General features: G+C 34.6%; 1 protein-coding gene across 5 annotated transcripts in view; it reads right to left on the bottom strand.

Annotated features, from left to right (window-relative positions):
• Positions 1-23,827, bottom strand: part of NCKAP1 (NCK associated protein 1) — a 63,248-nt gene that overhangs the window by 8,748 nt on the left and 30,673 nt on the right. For all 5 annotated transcript variants that reach the window (XM_026696948.2, XM_026696946.2, XM_087919846.1 and 2 more), the window contains 16 exons: positions 22,424-22,472; positions 19,943-20,099; positions 17,695-17,751; positions 16,978-17,074; positions 16,743-16,849; positions 14,492-14,624; positions 12,773-12,854; positions 12,197-12,255; positions 9,614-9,759; positions 8,293-8,425; positions 7,252-7,371; positions 6,159-6,298; positions 3,997-4,128; positions 2,876-3,094; positions 1,874-2,004; positions 1,100-1,197 (listed from right to left, as the gene is read on the bottom strand). In XM_026696948.2, the coding sequence (XP_026552733.1) occupies positions 1,100-1,197; positions 1,874-2,004; positions 2,876-3,094; positions 3,997-4,128; positions 6,159-6,298; positions 7,252-7,371; positions 8,293-8,425; positions 9,614-9,759; positions 12,197-12,255; positions 12,773-12,854; positions 14,492-14,624; positions 16,743-16,849; positions 16,978-17,074; positions 17,695-17,751; positions 19,943-20,099; positions 22,424-22,472 (1,860 nt within the window). The remainder of the gene's footprint in view (positions 1-1,099; positions 1,198-1,873; positions 2,005-2,875; positions 3,095-3,996; positions 4,129-6,158; positions 6,299-7,251; positions 7,372-8,292; positions 8,426-9,613; positions 9,760-12,196; positions 12,256-12,772; positions 12,855-14,491; positions 14,625-16,742; positions 16,850-16,977; positions 17,075-17,694; positions 17,752-19,942; positions 20,100-22,423; positions 22,473-23,827) is intronic.

Raw genomic sequence — 23,827 nt, 5'->3', positions numbered from 1 at the left:
AAGAATTAAAGTTATAGCTCTAAGGCTACATACCATATCACTCTGCACGATACTACATCTCAAGGATGAAGTTTCCTGAATCATTACTGGATTTCCTTAAATTAGGGTAGACAACTTTAAAGCAGTCACATTTTGGATTTCAACATCCATCAAGCAGCCAAGACAAGAACTTGTGCTTCAAAGTATCAAGGGGGCATTTGTTAATGCAGAGCTTGCCCAGAAATAAGTGGTGCAGACAATTTGGGGCACATTATGTTATGCCCCTGTGACATTCTTGTTTTATGCTACATTTTTGCAGTGGTTTCTGGATATAATGCAATGTACTGATAAATCACTATAAAACCCTAAATGGGTTCAGGAGACTTGCAGTCTTTTGTGTCCATCCCATTAGAACAAGTAGCACTGGCATGTACCAATCCTATCCATGAAGAAATATGATTTCTGTAGGGCTTTGAAGTCATGACTTCTCTGTCATGGTACCTGCCCTATGGAACAGTATTACTTCAGATCAGTAGGGGCCTGACCTTTCTGGATTTTCATAAAGGCCAGGATTTTCTCCTATGCACTGAACCAGAAGATTAAACCAGTTCTGTTGGTAGATTTGTGGTTTGGTCTCTATGAATTAATATTCAATTTTTAGGTCTGATCATTACATATTATTATAAATGTAAGTTTCTATTTGTTGCATTATACTGTGTTGTCTTTATTACTTGCTGTTCTGCCCAGAGTCACCACGAGGTAGGAGGTAATACAAATTGTTTAAATAGATAAATAGGGCATATGGCAGCCACAAGACGGAAAATTATATGTAATCAGATGTAAAGAGTTGTCCAGCCAATCCCAGGCATTTATGATCTACAGGGGTACGTTATTTGAGTATAACTGATGGTTAAATCAACAGGTTTGTGCACAAGAAACTACATTTTTTCCCCGTAAAGTAAAACGAGTTTGCCATTCAGATGAAATGCAGGGGAAAATCCTGATGAATGAGGACAAAAGATGGTATTAATTTAAATCATTTTAGAGGTACCTCATTTCAACACAAATTTGACTGTTAAATTATAAAAACAGTAACCATGCAAGATTATTGAAAAGCTACCTTGAGTTCAGCAACCTGTGAGGAAATATGCCACATAAGACTTTCACTTAAGAACTTCATACCATATGGGCCAAGGAGTTCAGATAGGGCTCTCATTTCTAAGGAATAAAAATCATTCATTTGCTTTAATATAATGTCTTAATATAATGCATACAGTATATATTGCTGTTCTGTTCTATAAGCATCTTATATGTGTACCCTATTTCAAACATCCACAGTAGAAAAATAATTTGTTATCTATTTGCTGCAGTGTAAAAACAAAGCAGGTAAATGGATTGTGAAACCAGCCAGTTTGATTTTATGGTTGAGGGCACCAGGCTAGAAGCTAGGAGAGCATGAGTTAGATCAGTCTTTCTCTGTCTCAGCCCAACCCATGTCACAAAGTTGCTGTTGTTGTGGGAAAATTGGAGGAGGAAAGTGTGTTGGATGTGTTCATTGCCTTATTTTAAAATAATAAAAGTGGGGCATAAATAAATAGAAACTCCTCTCATTATAAAAACAAACCTATTCTCAACTTCGGCCTCTTATACCGTCTCCACTCCTTAGCTCCCTCTGGTCCATCACATATGACAAAGGAGCAACTTTTGAAGACTTAGGGAAACCTCAATGTGTGAGTTGAATTCTCTTTATTCCTCTCAGAATTCAACAATACAGCTTTGCTACCTGACTTTTCAATGTAGTCTTTATATTTAAGGTTGTTACTTGACAGACGTTCCTAATAGAAAAACTTCCAATGTTTACAAACGATATTGCAAACATTTGCACAAAACCCACCTGAGATGTCTGAATATTCTTCTGCATTAAATGTCAGCTCATTTTCAGTAGGCAAGTTGACAAATGCCTTCATCGCAGGGAAATAAGCTATGTGGCCATTACTGACTTGCCGTAGCAAAGTTTCCAGATACCTTAACAAAAAGAAATTTATTTTCAAAGTAGAATTCACACCATATCAACTCTGACAAAACCTATATGATTTTTTGTCTTTGCTAATTCACATAAAACAAAAAAAAATTATTAAATGCCCATCTTCAGAGCATGCAAATTCAGTTAAAACCAATTTGTAATTTCCTTAATAAGAAACTAAAAAACTTCACTTCATGAAATTCAGTAAGGATATATAAATTAATGTATCTGGTATAGCCTCTGAAACTTTGAGTGTATTGAAGACCTTTACTGGTAGTCAAAGTGACAATTTATTACTTTTTAAAAAACTTTGGACAATATGCAAGAAATTTGGAACAGATAATTGAGGTAACCTAGGCTGTCAGAATTCACAGAATATTATCTTTTTCTGTGTAAAAGAACTTAGAATCTACTGGATCACTCGGAAATTAATTTTAAAATATTGTCTTAATCCTTTCTACACAGATGTTAAGGGTGTACACTTGTCATTCTATATTGGTTAGGAATTACTGCTATTGTGAACTATGTTCTTGGAAGGCAGTTGGAGTTAAAAAAATATTAATATGCTTTTTCCTTTCCATTTTTTTCCTCACTATTCAGTTTCTTTTTAATATATTCTTTAAAAGCACATCATTTTTTATTCAATGGTAATATAGTTCATATTACTTATTAAAACCCAAGTTTTTACAGAAATATTAATTGCAATGTTTTTAAAGTTTTAAACTTTAAAGTTTTTTTTTAAATAAGCTCTCTGAGATATACAATTTCATGCTGTTTACTGAAGTAGTGCACAATATTCTGAATCTTTTTTTTAAGTCTCAAAGTTTGTTTCTTACAAAACATAACAGGGGAAACAGTCATTCAAATTCTTACCAATTTGTATATAGACTGGTGATGGTTGGCTCCCCATGGCTATCTAAATGCTGGGTTTGCTGAAGAAGGACGTTATTGAACACCCTTGTGATGTCAATCTGTACATAATTTTCTATTGACTGGAGCACTGTCATATAAGCTCTGACACTCGTTAACAATTCTGAAGGTTTTGCAATTTCTTGTGTTGCCTGATTATACATTGTCATCCCAACAATTGACCTTTGCAAAAATGAAAGAAGTTATTAGCATCTTAGTGTCATACAGGTACTAAATAATCTAAATGAAAAGTTTTTAAAAATCAAAACCTGGCTTTAAACTACTACAACGCAGTTATTCATATCATATGAATAATCTGATGTTTTCCTGATTTTCTAGTATCAGTAAAGGATTGGCATTCAACTCAGGGTTGACACGAGGGGTCCTTGGTGCTTTCTGAGCTTGATTGTTTTCTTGCAGACGTTTCATTATCCAAAGTATAACATCGTCAGTGCTAGTAAGAAGTGGGCTTTGCTCACAGTTTATATTTATAAATTTATAGAATATAAACTGACAGCAAACCCCACTTCTTACTAATACTGATGATGTTAGCTAGTTTGGGTAATGAAATGTCTTCAAGAAAACAACCAAATTTCTACTGATACTGACTGCTTGGCTTAACAGGATAGAAGCTTCCATACAGAAGTATGCCTTGATCTACATGACCTAATTGAACTGGTAGGATTAAACAAAAGCAACAGACTCTCGTGTTTGTTTGTAAGTAAGTAAGTAAGTAAGTAAGTAAGTAAATAAATAGAGGTGCCTGTTTCAAAATGTCAACTGACTTAGATCTTTCTAAGATTCAATGACTCTACTTGTTTGATATTAAGAACAGGCATATCCCTCTACCTAAATTTAAGGAATTTGTCATGAATATCTGACTGCTTTGATCATAACCTTGGTAATACTATTATCCCTATAAAGTGACAGAAGACAAAGCACGATATAGTTGCATGACTGAACATAAACAGTCACACAACCATAAAGTTGACCAGTACCTAATGGAACATATACACGGAATATTCCAAAGAAGTATTGTTCATGACAGCCATAGGTAAAAGTTTAAAATTGTTGATCAGACTTACTTGGTAAAACGAATTTCCAAGTGAGATGTTAAATACTCCCTTGGGGTAAAGGTGTGTTCCCATACAATCATGTTTGGAACGTAATTGATAGAAAAGCAAAGTTCAGAAAGTGCTGTGTGCAATTTGTCCAGGCTTGAGTAGGTGAAAAACAAAGAATATACAAGTCATATAAGACAAAACTACATAAATCTAAATGAAAATCTACATGAATCTTAATATGCTATTTGAATATAATTCTTTGAGAGCGGTTAAGGCATCAGATTAGAAGCAGGGAAATTATGAGCTCCAGTCTTGCCTTAAGCACAAAAGCATCTGAGTGTTTTTCAACCAGTCACTTTGTTTCAGTCTTAACAAGGAGGCAATAGCAAAGTATTTCTAAAAAACCTTCCAACAAAACTGCAGGGACTTGTCCAGGCAATCTCAAAGAATCAGACATAATTGAACAGAAGGAAAAAATATTTTTATGTTAAAACGAATAGCACAGGGATAACAGAGATACAATTATTTTGTTCTATCTTGTGTTAAATGGAAAGAAAGTTAAAACACAGGTGTTTGTTGTGCAGATCCAGTATTGGTTAGAGTAGCCCTCCAATACATGTGAATTTACCATAAGCAAATTTAAGTATTCTTGGCAAATGTTTTGCACTCCAATTTGCCTTGCATGGCTCCAATATCACTAGAGTTGAGAAGAACAGTGTTATGATTGTTCTTCTCAAAAGAGGTGGAGGGAGACCAACCACATGGGCTGATTTTGTCCTTTCTCAGCCGTCATCTGATGAAAGTAGAAGTCTCTACTGCATCCAAGGTAAAATGTAATACTGAAATAGGAGACATGGCAAACCAACATATTGTTGCTTGCATCTCAGATATGGGGACATGACGCACACTGATACCTACACAGATTGTAGAATGCTATTACTACTTCCTTGATCTGTACTGTATGCCAGCCCCATCCACAGCCCATTAGAAACCAGGCAGCTGAAGTGGTGGGTGCATGTGAACGAACATATAAAGCTGCATTTTTGAAAGTGGTATGCAGGCCTGCACATAAAACCATCCCTCCCTTCCCCGCTAGTGCCAATCCACTGAATCGGAAAGGTTGGGGACCATTGCTGTATGCCAAGGAAGGTTTTAAAGCAGGATTCTCACTGATAAGGTGCAAGAGGTGACAAACTAAATTTGGAGCATACATAGCGTTAAGTTTAACTGGTAGGGAGCATGGAGAACAATTAGTGCTCTGCAGCAATAATTGAGGTAAAATATGAGAAATGTTTACTTTCAGAGAAAGTAAAATATTCAGATAAAACATTTGATAAAGTGAATAGAACGGAATTCTGGAATATTTTCTGCAAATATGCAATTGAGAATTGGTTATTTAATGTGACAGAAGAACATGCAAGAGAATGGAAGCTTAGCAAAATGATTCAACACAAAACAGGGAGAAAGACAAAGATGTGAAATGTTCCTTGTTTTTTTTACTTTATTTATGAAGGTGCTTATGATAATGTTACATGTTGGTTGGCATCATGAATGTGCACATGCTTTTGTAAAACACAATAAAGTCCTTTGGCTGAAAAACCTGAATGACGCAGAGAATGTCAGGTAGATATATGGTGTAAATTAAAACATGGGCCTAAAAATTAAACTATCAAATTAAGTTATTAACACCAGTGAGTGACAAATGAATATAGACTGAATATAAATGTGTTTGTGTGTGTGGGGGGAAGAAGCAATGCTGTGATAGTTTGGTCATATATAAAAGGACAATGCCCCTGATTCAAGAGGAGGTAGATAGGCTAATCTTACCTCTCCTCCAAGAAAGGTGCGGTTGATGGAGTTGATTATATTCTCAAAAATGAGGGAGTGAATAGGGAATGAAATCATGTGTGATGTGGTAGAAACAAGGATGGTTTCAAGGATAGAAAGCTATGGAGAGATATAGTGAATGGTAAGATTGCAAATTGTATTCAGCTACGTTTTCTCTCCTTTCTCTTATTTAATGCTTTTAAGTAGTTTCTTTTACTATTCCTCCTTTTTTGCCTTTTGCACAGCACTACTTAGCCTAAAAGGGAACAGCACGATGTTTATGTATGTATATAAAAGACAAAAAAAAAGTTAAGACAAATATCTACTCAAATACAAACAATCTCAGAATTACTCACTTGGTCACTACCAGCCTATTTTTTCTCATGCTTTCTACTCCTGGTTTTTCTCTTTCTGGTTCTCCTTTCTTACCCGTCTGTTTCTTTGACTTTTTGTTCACTGCTTGGCTAATGGTTTTGGCACAATGTTTTGGCAGTAACTTAAAAAAGGAGAGGAAAAAATAAAATAAAAACAGGTTACAACTTACAAAAAGAAAAAAAAACTATTTTCATTTGCAATACTGCACTTTGTACTTCAGTACCATTTTGCCTTTGAAAATTTGAGTAAGACTGTCCATTTCCAGGATTTTACCCAGTTGCAATGTAGTAATGACAACATTCAAGACTGAAAAATGATTTTATTCTAATTTCTATTTATTTCAATTATGAAAGGCTATGCTGGTTTCTGACTGAAATAAAGACTATTATGAAAAAGGCATTATTAGGAATTTAAATATTGTATTATGTAACAATATCTAAATTGCTAGGACTATCTGCCCCATCTATCCATCCAATTTCATGTCTCCCCACCATAGCCAAGTGACTTTGAGCAGCTAACAAGGATTAAAAGGATACAATATGGAACATGATAGACTCAAGTATCATATAGTAAAACACATTAAATTGGGGATTAGGCACGCACCCTTTATTATTCCAGCAGGCTTATCATCCTAACTCATATTAGAACTAAGGCTTCAGGGTCTTCTTAAAATATTGGCAGGGGTAGGGCCAATTTAATATTAGGGATGTCTGTGGTTCCATAGGCCAGAAAGAGAATACGCACCCCCTGGATGCCGGGAGGTAGTTCTGTTTAATTAACGAGACCTGAAGCATGCCAACCCTTTCAGATCTTGTAGGAGGGGCAGTTAATTGGAGGTAGATGTTTTCACATAATACTCAAGTTTTTTTCTTACTTTATATATTTTTGTTTTATGTAGGTCACATTTCACATAGAATGGAAGGGGGGAAAAAAACAGCTTTGTGCCCAAAGAGCTTTTCAATGTGAGTGAGGGACTAGGTAAACTAATGGAAGACAAGGGTTATAGGCAGGGATAAACAAAACATGTGTAATTATTACATAGCACAGCACAAAATAACGAGATTTAACTCTCACCTGGTCACTTAGGGTACATTGCTCTGTACAAATATCTGTGATAAGATTCCGGGCCTGTTTAGCCATTTCATCCAAAAACATGTTACACAAAGAAAGACTGCGATCACCAATGTGGTGTCTCTATCAAGATAAATAAATCAATTTATTTCTACTCTTTTAAAATTAGGAGATCATTAATACTCATTGAAAATAGCATTTAAAATTTATTTGAACTTACAGCAAATAGGTGCTATTCTTTATAGTTTAGTCACTATATTAAATAAAGTATTTGGTTATACACAATGAGCAACAGGATATAAATCTAACAAATAAACAAATATATTGAGTACATATGAATAGACCTCCCTTCAAAAGTATTAACTTTAAAGAGATGACATGCATTCTTACTATACCTAGCTAACTCTTTCCACCCCAGATATATGTGAGCCAATATGAATAATTATATACCACACATTTTTAAAAATCCTTAACTTAGAAGAAAAGAAACTAATCAGCTAAGAATTATCTGTCTCTTCTGAAATCTTGCTGAGTTGGGGATGAAACAGAAATGCACTCCTTACTCTCTAACGTATTACCTCTAAACCAATTTTGCCTCTTTTCTTCAACATTGCCACAAGCAGACTACGTCAGGCTGGTCTGATAGGAACCATGTTTTTCTACCTGAACCCGTCTTTGTATCATGTATTAGCTAATGTCCCATGTATTTTAAGTTTCCTTTTTCCAAAAGTTCACTTATGGAGATGGAAGGTGTAAATGTTTTAATAAACTAGTTGGCACATTTGAATACTGATTTAAATTTCAATGTATTTATCTATTTATGTGTATGAGTAAGTTCATAACCAGGCCTCTCTGTTTTTTATTTCTCAAGAATGGAGGAAATTCTAATACAACCAATAAGAATTTGTATTCAAGCAGATTCATTGTGGCTGATGAAGCAGGCACCCTAATCTACTGTAGTCTTGCCTTTATATACCTAAAAACAGTAGCATCCTCCAGCTTCTCTTTCTACTTATGCAAGGGTTACTTAAGTCACAGTATTACCTCTTCTGGGCACAGTTCATGGGTACAGCTCATAAAGTGAGTGCAAAGCAGCGGAAATGCAATTGAGTATCTGGACTGGGAGGGCAACTCCAAGCACTGCTGAAACATCTTCTCAAAAGCACGACTGTAAAAACTGTTCAGAATCATTGGAAAACAGTATGTTCATTTTTATTTTACTTAGAAAAAAGTATTTTATATCAATAAACAGAATAAAACATGCTACTAAGTGTATACATTTAACATACCAGAAATCATATCCTATGTTCTATTTATACAATAGCTGAAACCATCTAAACACTGAAACATGATACAACACAAATTTATTCTATTAAAATTAGAGGAATAAGTACATTTAGAGCAATTATAAATTGCAACAGAAACAATTTCCAGTTCAAATATTTCTGAAATAAATAAGACATTATGACCCTCTTGAAAGAAAAAAAGAGCAGAACAATCTTTTAAAAATGTTCCTGAGTGGATTTTGATTATCAAATATAAAAGCAAAATTATGAAAAAGATAAATCCAATTCTCAATTTATTTCTACTCTTTTAAAATTAGGAGATCATTAATACTGTTTGGTCATAGTTAAGGAACCAGTCTAGAAATGGGGACAACTTGAGTTCTATTCCTGTCTTAGGCACAAAGTCACTGAGAGACCTTAGGCTTGTCACTCTCACTCAGCCCTATAAAAACATCCAGTTTTTAAAAACTCTGCCAAGAAAACTGCAAAGGGCAGTTTCCAGGAGTCAAAACTGGCCCAATTCCCCCCACCTCACCCCTCTGTTATTGCATTACACTGCACCGCCAACTGCCAAACAGATGAATGCCATGGCTGGCAGCAATGACCCAACTCTACACTCACTGCTAGCCTCCTTTTCTTTGGAAAACCCCCTTATGTCCTCCACACAAGATATATTTCTTCTCACCTCAGGTATGCTACTGTCAACAAGTATATATGCAACAGCATGGTAGAGAGGGTAGTTTAATCCACTAAATTAAACTGATACAATTTAATAAAATCAGTAGCTGCATTCCCACTCTCTTGTCAGTATCAAAAGACTAAAATCCAGATTAAAATGGCTTCATTCCAATCTCTGAATCGAAATATCTCATAATATGTACTAATGTGTGCATTTCTATAGCTTCTATTCAAAACTGTTCCATTGAATTGAGTGGGTCCTACACAAGAATAAAGTGCAATTTAGAAGCAAGAATGCAATCTAACCATATTAACAGCAGACATTTCACAATATTTCATAATTTGTACATCTTTAGAGTTAAGAGTTACAAATATTAAAAGTTCAGAATTATATGACATACCAAAATATAGAAAGATCTGATGTTTCAACCAACATTTCAACCAAAGAATCTACCATTTTTGTGTGGAAAATGATTGTGTTCATCATCTTTCCAAGTTCTCTGTGGTCAGCAAGACTAAGTGAAGCTTTGGACACACTAGTATAAGCCTGTAAATATAAAACACAACAAGGAAAATAAACAAAAATGGGATCCCAAGCTAAGACCTATTCCTCTGAGAGAATCTGTCATCATTTATGTGGAAGTAAACTAAAACTGAATGAAAAATAAAACAAAGTATGCTTTCATTATATTTTGCTTAATGTGGACAGGTCACTTTTATCAATCACCATCTGGAAAATCTCAAATGCTCCTTAACAACTTGTTGTGTCTAAACAATTTTATCTATTTTTCCAAGGGTAATTAAAAATAAATAAATTGATAAAGAGTCATTTGAAAACCTAGGAAGACCATTTTTCCAGTTACTTTTATTTAACAGCTCAATCCAGAATTATGGAAGCTAGTTATTTTCCTTATAAAAGAACATTTATTGCTTAAATATTTTTATAAAGCTACCTGAGTGGAATGAAAGCCAAATCAGGCCAAAATAGCAACGTGCCAATTAGCAAATAAACGTTACTTTAATTCTGTTTTTAAAAAAATCCAAGTTTGTTTATAGACAAAAACCTCCTAAGTCCAAATGCAGAATTAAAATTTTAAACATATTCACCTCTAGCATTTGAAAAACAATCCAACATTATATCAAAAGACTAGTATGTTCTTCCAACTCTTGTTTTTTGGACAACTGAGGAAAACCAGACTTTACATGTTATCTCAAAAGCAACTTCCAAGGAAAAACTTATTTGAATTTAACAATGGGATCTTTTTACAAGGATACTCTTTGGGTACATGCAATAAAATAAACAAGAACAGGCCACATAACCTAAACTGATTTGGCTATATAACTGTTATTACAGATCTCTTTTTGTAACACTTTATTTTACATTTCTTCAAATAAGCTGATGCTACCCCGTGCTTTTGCTTTAAACAAGGGCCATGTCTAAATGACTAATAAGGTTTATTTTATGAAAAGGCTTGTTTTCCAGATTAAGATGATTATGCATTTTAGAGCTTCTAGAAAATATAATGCCAAAAATAGCGATAGCACGTAGACTTATATACTGCTCCATAGGGCTTTCCAGCCCTCTAAGCAGCTTAAAGAGTCAGCATATTGGCCCCATCAATCTGCGTTCTCATTTTACCCACCTTGGAAGGTTGGAAGGCTGAGTCAATCTTGAACTGCTCAGAATTGAACTCCTGCAGTACTGCATTATAACCACTGCGTCACCACAGCTCACATAGTCAATACTCCAAAGAATGAAGCAGTGATTTGTAGATGGTTAGAGAAGTGACACTAGCCACTTATGAGTGGTTCGCGTAATGATCCAAACAAATGCTTGTTCTGCCCAGATACAGCTAGCACAAGCAATCACAAATTGGAAGCGGTTCTGCCAATTGACCAGTCTCTACAATGCCTTGCCAGAATAACTTGTATCTTTACTTCTCACAGAAAATCAATGTTTAATTTAATAGCATTCTACTTCCTGACACCAAAGCAGTTAAAAAAAAATCTAATATGAACATTGCTTTTAAAGCCCATACAGGATATTGAACTACCATGAACTTTTTTCAGCATATCCAATAAGAATCAATGAAATCATATAGGGAAGTTATGCCAGCACAAATCAATGTAATGGCATCTAACAGCAATAAATGTAGGAAGACTACAACAGAGAGAGAAAATAACATTTGCTTGCTTGTCAGCAACCCAATTCATGTCTAAGATTAACAAAAGGGCTTTTTGTTTTAAAGGCATGAGTTACTGCAAAAAAAAAAAATCCTATGATTATGTGATAGGAGATGATTATGGATTAATCAACATTGATTTGTTTCACCATAAAAGACACAGAAAGAAGTATTCACAGGTCCACTGGGCATATTTGGCTGAATCCGGTCAACGTTGTGTATTGTATTATAGGTTTTTTTTTTGTTTAAAAAAGGAATATACTTAGAAATGAACAACTCAAAATCAATGGAATCTTTGAGAAACTCTCCTCCCTATCTTCCTAAGAGTGCCCATGTGGCCATCTTAGTTTTTTATATTTTACTCTCTAACCATATGAATGGTATGTTTTATCCTCACATTATGAATATTTATGATTATATGAAACAATAAAGTAGGCAACTTCTAAAAATATCTCTATTTACGAATTATCAAGTTCTATTGGCAAAATTCTAGATCTAGGTCTGTTAATGTTAATTTGTATATTATTTTGTTCTAAATAACCAAGCTCAGCTGTCCATATGCAAATTATTCCATTTACCATCCATGCATGAGAACATATAGCAAACATACTTTTTGCTAGCAGAGCAAGATGGCAGCTTTAATAAAGTTCATTTACTATTATTTAGTTAATTCACATACTCAGGAATTATAGGTCTGAAAATATGAAATCAAATACTTAAAAATTATTAGCTTAGTTGAAAATGATTAGACTCTAGAACGGAAGAAAAACATACTTTAGAATACAAGAAGATAATTCTTACCTGTAATCTAAACCAATCAAGCCTCATTCCTCTGAAGTCAAATACCTCTCCATCTTCAACTGCAGCAAAGAAGGAAATGAAAAATCAACTCTGTAATACACTATTAATGTATAATCTTAAAATGTTGTATTTAATGTCAGAGTTTTGCTAATTATTTTAGTCCTATGCAAAATGTGTTTCAAAAACACATGTAGGAAAAAAAAGAATGAATTATTCAAATACACTTATTGTTCAAAATTGTCCTATTCACTTGGTTAAAACAGCTGCATGAAACATGTATTCTCTATGTTGTTCAGAATAATAAAAGGCAGGAATCAGCACTTCAAAGCAAGAACACTTTCACTGTTAATAGATGCCCCTCAATAAACAAATAAGATGTAGTAAAGGTTCGAACCCCACAATGTCGTTTGTAAATTTCTACTCTTCTGCCACTCCCTGGTGTAAGAGTAGATTTTAATGAGGAATGAAGATTATGAAACTCGCCTAAACCATACTCCTTTTAAACGCTTTAATTTCATATTCTCTCTCTCTCTCCCTCCCCCTCCCTCCCTCCCTCACACACACACACTCACTTACCTTGTTTCACACTCAAGGAGGTCATAGTGTTTACAAAAGAGGACATAATGATTGATTCATCTTCAGGGCACACTGAAAGATTCTAAATATTAAAATGTGAAAAGGGAAAGTTAATTCTGTAATCAGTAACTAATTGCAAGTTACCACAAAAGATAATTCTTATACGTACACACAAACTCTCTCACACACTCTTTCCCTATATATTAACGATAAAGATGTGCTTTGAAACCTATGTAAGTATGGATTTAACAAGTGTCTGCAATTGTTTAAAGCAACTTCTTGTCCTGAGATTGTTTAGTTTTCTGCTGCTTTAAACTGATGTATGAAGGTTGCTGCTCATATTCCCACAAAATCCAAGCACTGACTCTAAAGTGACAATAAACACCCACAGACACACAGACTTACTTATTAGGAAGTTTTCCTTCCCCATTCCTTGCATATGTATGTATGTATGTATGTATGTATGTATGTATAGAAATTCTAAGTGGTGTTGACAGTACATAAACTCTGGTGCATGCAATCTATGTATAAAAGAGTTAGGGTGAGTAATAAGAAGGAGAGTACATAATTTTATAGACAGTTATTAAAAAAAAAAATCAACCAGTAAAATTTAATCTGAAAACTGTTCTTACTATTCTTTCATGGCTATCAGGCTAAAATAATTTAATTACAAACAATAATGAACTATATTTTTAACATTCCTCACTCTGATCTCTATGTAATATAAGCCCAAGATGTTATTGATGAAAGCAGGAAATCTAGAGATTTTAATTAAAGATAGTTGAGAACCGGCATCCAGGGATAACCAATCTAATAGTTACTATCAAATGTTTTAGACAACTTGTCTTAACCAAGCTGGTAGAGCTGAAATGTATGGAAGAATGCCATCTAAATGACTGGTTTTTATAACTACCTATCTATCTGTATCTCTATTGTATAATTACAATCGGATTATCTGCAGGACCATCTCTTTTATTTTTGGAAGCTATCCAAACATGGAGAAAAGGCCTTCTAAAAATGCTATTGATGGTCAAGTTTCACTTATATAGTACTTTTAAAGGGTTGGAGGCTTCTTCACAGTTCCATGGAACATATTTCCTTCGTTTACATGGACAGTCACAATGGATTCTTTTCCCCAGGTTTTTCTTAACTAACGCAAGTGTTCTTTTTCAACACACATTTAACTTTTTGTCTATAGTTTGCTGTTCAATTTCCGTTACCCATCTTGACAACTCAGCTAAGATCATAAATCAAATTAAAAAAATAACCAAAGCTTACTAAGCTACACTAATAAAAGAGGGGACGGAGGTACTAGTTGTTTGCTTTTACTGTTTTCACTTTTGCTGTGATGACCTCACATGCCTTTTCCTTATTACAAGAATCTTTAATTTTATTATATACATTTATGGTTTTAAAATATAAGCACATTGGTAACTATTTTCCCTTCTGAACATCTTAATGAATCTTTGATAAAGGACAAACATTGAGCCCCATCTAGTGGACACTGGGAAAAGGTGATTTATTAATAAGTAAATATATTTTGTCCCTCCAGACAAAATACAGATAAAATGTTTTTATCACTAGTGCATCTTTTTATGGTGACTAATAGGAAACACAGGCTTTTACACTGACTTGGAATTTTAAAAAATAAACACAACAGTATTTAACCCAACTCTTGTAAATTTTATCAAATTTAATGGCAAAATCTTCACCACTCACCTGTACAAGTTCATTTAAAACAACTGCATCAAAACCTGATAGATATTGAACATAATATCTTTGCATCACTGGGCCATATTTTCGTACGTGTGCTCTAAGCTCTTCCATGTAGAAAATCAGTTCTGCTATGTGCCTGAAGGAACAGAATAAAACAGGTGGCTGACAAGTGGAAAAAACAGTAAATCTGAGTGGGTGGGAAAAGACCAACAAGCTTGGATGACTTTGCTTTTTCGCATTAACTTAATATTGTTTTCACTGAGACAGAATTGTAAAGAGAAAAGAATGAAACAGGGTATTTCATGAAAATATTACATGAGCCTCTTTTCATGCAAATATAGGAGAACAGCAGGCAAAGCTGGGAAGGCAGAGTTAAATGCACAATCAATTTAGAGCCCTTGTGTTGGCACAAAAAATCCAAGTCCAGCCCTCCCTTGATCCTTAGCACCAATTTAGTGTTGACTCTGTTAGTTGACTAGGTTCTTGAGTGTACATTTCACTAGTTCATCTGTGCTGCAATCTTATAAATGGTCTTGATTTTTTGCACCTCACAGCAAATGCTTTATTACTGAAAAAGTTATATATTTGTCCCAGCTAAGCCTATATAATTAAGAAGAAAAATATGAAAAGTACATTGGAGAGGGGACAAATGGAAGGGATGAATCATCTAGCATCATCACTTGTCTTCCAGCTAGATGGGAAGGAAGATGTGAGGGAGCCAAGGAGAGGGAGGGCCACCAGTGATGCTATGGTCTCTTGAGATGTAGGCCCTTTTCCTGTGGCCTTTGGAAACCCCGTCTAAGATTTATTTTCTGCTAGTTTCAGATATAAAACATGTGAAAACTGTATAATAAACCTCAAACAGTAAAGGGTCCCACCCACAAACAAATGTGTGCTGTGGTTCTACCCATTTGGGTTTGTGATGTTGTTCCACCCATTTGGAACCATTCAGTCTTTTAAAATGCTGCACTTGACAACCAAAACCATTTCTGCTATAGAGAAAAGACAGAGGGGAAAGGTTAAACTGTTCCTGAGGTCCCCTCAGCCTAGCCTAAGGGACAAAGAGTGGCACAATTTCCACATTACTTTACTTAAGAATACCAAAGGGTTGACTTATCCATGGATGGGCTTATTCATGAATAAATACAGTATGTGCTTCAAAAAGAAAACGATATGCAATGATGAAAATTATACTACAAAATAAGTATAGGCGCGTGTGCGCACACACAATATTAACTTTATGTATAATGTGTTCAGTGAAGTTTTTGTTTGTTTCACAACAGAACAAATTGGTTTTGAGATCTAATGTAATTTTAAAGATTGGCTTACAATGCAATGATCCATGTATGTGAATTCATTAACGTAAGTATTTTAAATCTCTTTAGGATATTCAGAATATGTTTAAGAGCTTTAAGTTGAGGGATATTGGAACTTTCTTCACACTGACTCACCCAGTGTGTGGTAGTACAGTATGCATGGAACTTATATTTATATTATTTATTTAAAACTTATTTATATCCCTTCTTTATTTTTTTAATACATTACATTTATTATTTTAATACATTTAATTAAATTAATCAAAATTATTAATACATTATTATCAAAGTCTTGTCAGCAGCCATTTCACCATGATTGCAATAATACAGTAAAGATCTGCTGATGGGAACATGTTTCAGATCCAACCTTAGTTATCTAAGGTAAAACAACAAACAACTATTAAATATCTTTATTAATATGACTTTTTCTCTTAGGGCATTACTTTCTTGTCTATTCACTTTCTGTAGACAGAAAGTTTTGGAAAAACTAATTAAAGCACCTGTCCAACTTCATTTAATTTTTACAATATTGTTTTCAATTTTATTTCTTTTCATTTTTTCAACTTTTTAAAAATTATTAGTAATCAGTATTTTAAATTAATGAAAAATTCCAAATGTAATATTTTATACAATGCAGCGATACAGTTCTCAATGTAATATTGGTATGGTGTATATTCAAATCACTATGTCACATAACTCCTGCTTTATAAACCTTGACATACAACTTTCAATCAACATGCACAACTATGTTTTAATATAATTCCATTTTTACAAGGACCCCTCAGGAGCTTTGATACAGAGAACATTAATTTAATCTATCAAGAGATAAAAGCCATCTATGGATCACAGTGTAGAAGTAATACCCAGTATCAAAAGGCAAACATATCATAAACTGCAGGAAATATGCCCCCCCACAGTTATTCCAGCTATTGCCTTACTTATCTATGAAATCATCCGTGCTTTTCTTAGGCATGTTGTCTGCATGTCGAAGCAGCCAAATAATTTCATCACGAGCAAAGGATAGTGCCATAAATACAAACAGGGCCTGAAAAGAAAGAAACACATTTATTAATGCGATTCATTTCTGAAGAATGTATGCATGTCACATGAAATTGTCCAGAATGACAACACAACATAATTAGTAATTCTTTACCTATAGCATTATTTATTTACCTTGGGACCTAAAAGTCCTGGCTGATCTGACAGGACAGTGGCTAGCTCTTTTAGTGCAGACCGTAAAAACTTGCGCCGTTCTCTGTGCATTGAACCTCTGTTCAAAAAATACAAACTTCATGATTAACATTACCAATATATTACATTTCAGAAACAAATATCAAGTTGTTTGGGAATCTCTGGTCTAGTGATAATTCGTATAATTCCGCAGTCTAAATATTTTTATGTTAAAACCTGAATTTCTAAACACTATTTTTAAATGTTTTTTTATACAACCACAGCAATCTACGATAGTTTAATAACATCTAATTTATAACTCTGCTCTTAAAGCATTTTAACAAAAATATACAACTCAGTAACAGATCAACTATGGAAGATAGCATAGAGTGAGCTGCATGATAGAAAACATACACTGGGATTCGACAATCCAGCTAGGGAAGCCAGAGAGGATAATTGTGTTCACCCAAAAAGGCACATGCTAATATTCTCCCCCTTGAAACAAATTCCACAAAATAGGACACCCTCTCCCCCCACAAAAAAATAACATTTCTGAATTGTGTGGTTCTGCAGCTGCAAGAAAGGGAAAAGGAAAAAAAATCAGAACGGCCTTCACTTTGTGAAAAGGGATCTAACTTTATTGATACAGCTATAAAATTTAGATGAGTACAAATACATAATTAGTAACTTTCTAAAATGGTTACTTTGTAGTACACTTACGCATGTGATACAGCAGCTTCTTTGCATTCTCTTATGTCATTTATACGCTTGTTATAGCTGCAAATATAAATAAAATGTGTAAATATAGTGGTGATATACACTTTCTGTGGCAAGACATGGAAATCTTTTACTTAACTTCCCCTAAGTCCAAAGGCTTATTTAATATATTTAAATCCAATATAAACACAGAAAAAGAGAAATAGAAGAGTTATGTATCTTTTTCTTTGCAGAATCAGAAAGCATGCAAGAAGCAGCACAATTTAAATTAAGATTTAATTTTAGATGTTAAACAGCTCCAAGTAGTGCCTACTATTTCTATAGGCCTTTGCTTTTAGATTCTCATACTTTTGGTTTTTTTTCCCTTTTATCAGAGTATTTTACCCTAGCAGTCCATTCTCTTTTGGCACTTCTAAGGACGTTAACCTGCAAATCTCCAGGCATTACTTCAAGATATATCCAATCCTTCTTGCATAAGACACCATGCTTGCCTCTTATTTTTCAATTTCAGAAAGAGTTTGCAGCTTAGAAAGAAAAGGATGATCTTTAAAAATATAGACCAAAAACCTTCTGGGAGGAGAGGACTAGATGAATACTCTTCCAGATATGATCAATGAAATGTTTATATACCGTATATACTCGAGTATAAGCCGAGTTTTTCAGCACATTTTTGTGCTGAAAAAAACCCTCTCTGGCTTATACTCGAGTCAGATTCCCTCTGAAAAAAAAAAAATGGTGTGGAGCTCCGGAGCTGGGCAGCTGCTTCCCTGTTTCCTTTGCAACTTGTAAACATGGGGGTAAACGGAAGCAGAAAAGTTCTTGCATGAGGATATAGTTTTTTCTTTATTTAACTGTTTTTGGGGGGGGGGGAATCCACCGTCATGTGAGAATGCTCAGACACGAAATCTATCTGCCTGAAAATAAGTGTGTGGGGTGGGTGGGTGGAGGGATTTTAACAGAGGGAAGACATAGGGAGAAAGCAAAAGCGACGGAAGATCCTTCAGCCCTAGCTGCTTTCAGTCCGCTCGGGAGGAGGAGGGGAGGAGGAGGTGGTGGCAGTGGCTCGCATTGTTTTCTGAGATCGCAGAAAACAACGCGAGCCGAGGTGGCTTCGTTTCCTCAGCCCTAGCTGCTTTCAGTCTGCTCGCTCCTCCTCCCCCCTCCTCCTTCCGAGCAGACTGAAAGCAGCTAGGGCTGAGGAAACGAAGCCACCTCGGCTCGCGTTGTTTTCTGCGATCTCAGAAAACAACGCGAGCCGCTGCCACCACCTCCTCCTTCCCCTCCTCCTCCCGAGCGGACTGAAAGCAGCTAGGGCTGAAGGATCTTCCATCGCTTTTGCCTTCTCCCTATGTCTTCCCTCTGTTAAAATCCGCCCCCAAACATACACACTTATTTTCAGGCAGATAGATTTCGTGTCTGAGCATTCTCACATGATGGTGGGTCTTTCTCCCCCCCTAAAAACAGTTAAATAAAGAAAAAACAATATATCCTCATGCAAGAACTTTTCTGCTTCCGATTACCCTCATGCTTACAAGTTGCAAAGGAAACATGGAAGCAGGGAAGCGGCTGCCCAGATCCGGAGCTCCACACCATTTTTTTTTTTTCAGAGGGAATCTCACTTGAGTATAAGCCGAGGGGTTTTTTTTCAGCACAAAAAATGCGCTGAAAAACTCGGCTTATACTCAAGTCAATAAGTTTTCCCAGTTTTTTGAGGCAAAATTAGGTGCCTCGGCTTATATTCGGGTTGACTTATACTCGAGTATATACGGTACTTCAATAATGATCAAATTAAATACGTACTAGTAATTCAACATGCCTTTAGGTTCAATGAATACTCAAAATTTAAAGTAAAATCAAACCTATTAACGAATATTAAAACATGTACCTAAGACTTCAATAGTTGTACTTCTCTCTGGTCCTAAACGATAGGGCAAATTACTTTGATCTTCCCTTCTAATTTCATGAGTGTAAAATCTGCTAATACCACAAACATATATTCCTATCATGGACTCTAATTAAATTTATATTCTAAAATAACTTTAAAGGCAACCTTAGGTTCATTTTAACAAGACTGGACAAGGACTGGACAACATTATGAAACGTCTGGGTATGGTAAAGCTACAAATGACTGGGGTGAGATGGAGAATAATGCTGCTGTTTCTACCCATCTCTTAATGATGAATTATGTGGATGTTCTCCTATTTTATCAAACCTTGATCATCAAAGAATATGCATAATCTAAAAAACATACCCTCTTATGTTTACAAACAAATCTTCAGCAGCTTTATGAATATGAAAAACTTCATCCCGAAAGAGTGCCAAGCAAGAGCTGCTTTGAAGAGCAAGTTTCCAAAGGGTCAAAGCTGTTGTGTCATTATTCAGGATTCCGTGGCACAAAATAAATCCAACTTTAAAACAAGGGAAAGAAAATCACAAAGTTATGAAAATATTAATTACTAACACCTGAAGCAGAATATTAAGATACAAATCCATTACATTCTACCCACAAAAATAAAAAAAATAAAAAAGATCATGCAAACTTTTTATTGCATCCAATTAATAATTTTCAACCTGCTTGATCTTAAGATGCAATTGTTTTAACAGCCCTGTACAGTTTAAAATAATCATGGTGCAGCCCTCACTTAATGACCTCTCATACAGTGATCATTTGAAATTACAACAGTTCCAAATGAGAGGAATGAGCATCCCCATGGTCATGTGATCACAATACAGATGCTTGGCAAGTGGCTCACAATTATGGCGTTGCAGCATTTTTTGGTCATCATGTGGTTACCATTTGTAAATTTCATGGCCAGTTTCTGACAAGCGATCAACAGGGTACCTGGCAGAAAACTACAAATGGCGATCACATAACTAGGCGGCAATTGGGATTGTTGCAACTGACATTGTAAATAGGCATGGTCATATGACATCATGCCATATGACCACACTGTTTGGCAATGGTGGTCCTGGTCCCACCATTTAGTCCCACCTTTTAGTGTTTTTACTGTTTTAAAATGTTTTAGTATTTTTAATTATATATTTTTTATTGTTAAGTCATCCAGAGTCATTGACTAAGATGCCTGGCCAAAGAAATTGAATTAGTAAATAAGTAAATATCTATTCAGAACATACAAAAGTCATTCTAGAGCCATTCTATCCCTAATCTGAATCTCAACAGAACCTGGTGATTCCCATTGTTTAATGGAGCAAAGGGGTATGGACAAGCAACCATTTTACTTATAGTTAATTAAAGCTACATTAGCATGTGATCAAATTAATTTTTTATCATGGCATTATCCACTTTGAGAGTCTAGCCCTAAGGCAATACCAGATGCTTAAAAAAAACCTTAAATATCCTTGGTTTAAAAGGAGAAAGATTCATATTATATTTTATGTTGAAACATAATGTGAAAACCTTTCCAATCTTTACATTAATTATTTTCTTCAAAAAGAGGCATTCTTGTTTGATCTCTAGTAGAAATCAAATCCCTATAATGCAAACAACTTGTATGGTGTGCATTAATACGTATATTAGAAAAGCCATTTCCTAGCTTTTATATCTAGTGCATCAGAAAATTAATTTCAATGAATAGAACAATGGTTTTTCAATTAGCCATTCCAAAAATGTTCCAGGTAAGGATTAAAAACCTCCATCCTCTGGCCAACCTCAAACCGCCAGACCATTTCCCCAGCAAGGTCTTCTACCTCTTATAATAGCTAGTTAAGAGGTTCAGGTGTTTCCAGACATTTCAAAGAGAAAATGCAAGGACAATAAGCACCATTGCTCCCTACTTTCTCTCACGTGGATATACTGATGATGACAAGTGACAGGTCTTTTGTTTGTAGATTTCTCCTGTTAGTTCTTGAGCTGAACTCATTTTTCAGAGAGGTATCCATAAAATCCCCCTCTGCTTCCTCAATTTTGACATACAAAAGAATATTTAAACTCCTATTGATTTCCAGGAAAGACATTTAAGCACATTCTTGATTCTCTTCCCACTAATAGCAATGGAACTCTTGTGGATCATGTCTATAAGACATGTTAAAAATCTGAATAATTAAGAATTCATGCAACTGTTAACACTGCTTGACCCTAACAAAAGAGAAAGGATTTGGAACTAAACCTTCATGTATGTACATACTACACACTGTGCCAGCCAGTGTTATTAAAGGACTGTTGTGTGTTTCAATTTTAACTCTCTACTGGTCTTGGGCAATTCTTCAGCAATAGTCTGTAGCATTTTTTATGACTATATCCAACTTCTAAATCGGCCATGACCAAAATTTGAAACCAAGAACCTACTAATTCAAGTTTTGCTCTATATGTATTAGAAATGAAAGATGTATAGTTTGGGGCTGGGTTGTGAGATGGTAATACACGTTTTAGTTTACTAGCATAATCAGCTTAAAATGTTATGGACTCCATTTTTCCTTCTATTACTTCAGTTACTCTCTATCATTCATTTTATGTCATAATAAAAATTAACTACTAGTAATCAGTTAAAATTGTCACCTGGATTTGAAAAGCCTAAAACTTCAACTGAAGATAAAATGTTCTTTAGCATCATTTTTTATGCCACTATTAAAAATTTTTGGTTAAAGCTATGAATATATTGGGGCAGAGAATAGCATAATTGTTCTATTCTCTCAACAATTTCTTACACATTGATACTGTGACATCACAGTAAAGAACATTAATTGTAGGCACATCAGTAAAATTTAAACTTACAAATTATCCACTTTTCCATTGTATCCAGAGAGAGATATTCACATGGCATCTGTTTAAAAAAGCAAATTTTAATCACAATTGGAAAACAGCAATCCAGTTAATATAAGATTCATTTTCATCTAACATCTACTAGAAAAGCAGTCTTTCAGGAAAATATAATGTACAGATATTTCAGGATTATAAAAATGGTTTAAAGTGTATTTTTAATTCAGATTAAGCTAAAATGGCTTAATCTGTATTTTGCTTTAAATATAATGACTCTTACAGTTCCTTAGTTCTGGACTGGCATGATCAAAAATGTAATGTCAGGACAGTTTACAGTAGCTATAATTCTGTGTGAAGTAAAGAAAGTATTGAGTTTAATAGAAGCACACATGTTGTTATGATCTAACAATTATATCTAAATACATTGAAAGTTCTCCTGATTTAGAATTGTGAAGACCTTTAAATAGTTTCTATTTAATCTGAGCTCAGAAACATACGTTCTAACCTGTATTTAAGGATGAGCTAACTCTTCTTTGTGATGATTCTCATGGGAGCCCCTTGGGAGAATATAATGACTTAATCACCACAATTTTGCCAACTGCGATAGCTGCAGACATAATTCTAATGGATTAGTGCTGTGCAACGAAGCATAACTAAATATACTTATTGCATATATAAACACAGTATGTATGGTATGTGGAATGAAAAAAAACAGCGATCACTATTTATAGCCTAATGATTTGTTATTTACTTTGATTCTGTACTTTAATAATTTAACATCCACAACCTAGAAATTACAATTCTATGCTTAATGGTCCAAGTGTAATCTGACTTGCAATAAAATTAATAAAGAGAACTTGAGGTAGAAGCATGTATGAGAAACTCATCTTAATAGGGTGCTTGCCATTATGATAAGGTTAAATAAAATTCATTCATGATGTAAAAACGTAAAGGGAATATAAATCTCCCCCTCTCATAATAATACAATACAGAGATCCTCTACTAAACTTGAACAAGGATATTCAAAAACAATATTCATTTACCATAATGATTGGTTAAAATATGAAAAATTCACTGCCATCTGTCCCAAGGGTGAAATTCCAAAAAAACCAATTGGACTTTCCTGACTTAAAAAAACAACACCCCCCAAAATTTTTACTTCTCATCCAAGAAACCTCTTCAGTTCTTGGATGAGAAGCAAAACGTTTTAAAAAAACATGCACCAAGAAAGTATAGCTACCTTTTGGAAAAGCATCTTTGGGGCAAACAGGACATGGATGATTGAGATTCTCCATAGACATTCACTGCCAACAAATTGGTGATATTCACTAATTTACATGGTTTTAAAAAAGGACTGGATAAATTATTTGAGGGCAGGTTTATCCATATCTACTAATGTCAATAGCAGAATCTAATGTC

The sequence above is a fragment of the Pseudonaja textilis genome, chromosome 1 (assembly GCF_049901715.1).
Source record: "Pseudonaja textilis isolate UNSWEBS1 chromosome 1, rPseTex1.2, whole genome shotgun sequence".
Lineage (NCBI taxonomy): Eukaryota > Metazoa > Chordata > Lepidosauria > Squamata > Elapidae > Pseudonaja > Pseudonaja textilis.
Note: the sequence above shows the minus strand (reverse complement) of the source record. Positions and strands in the feature narration are given on the sequence as shown.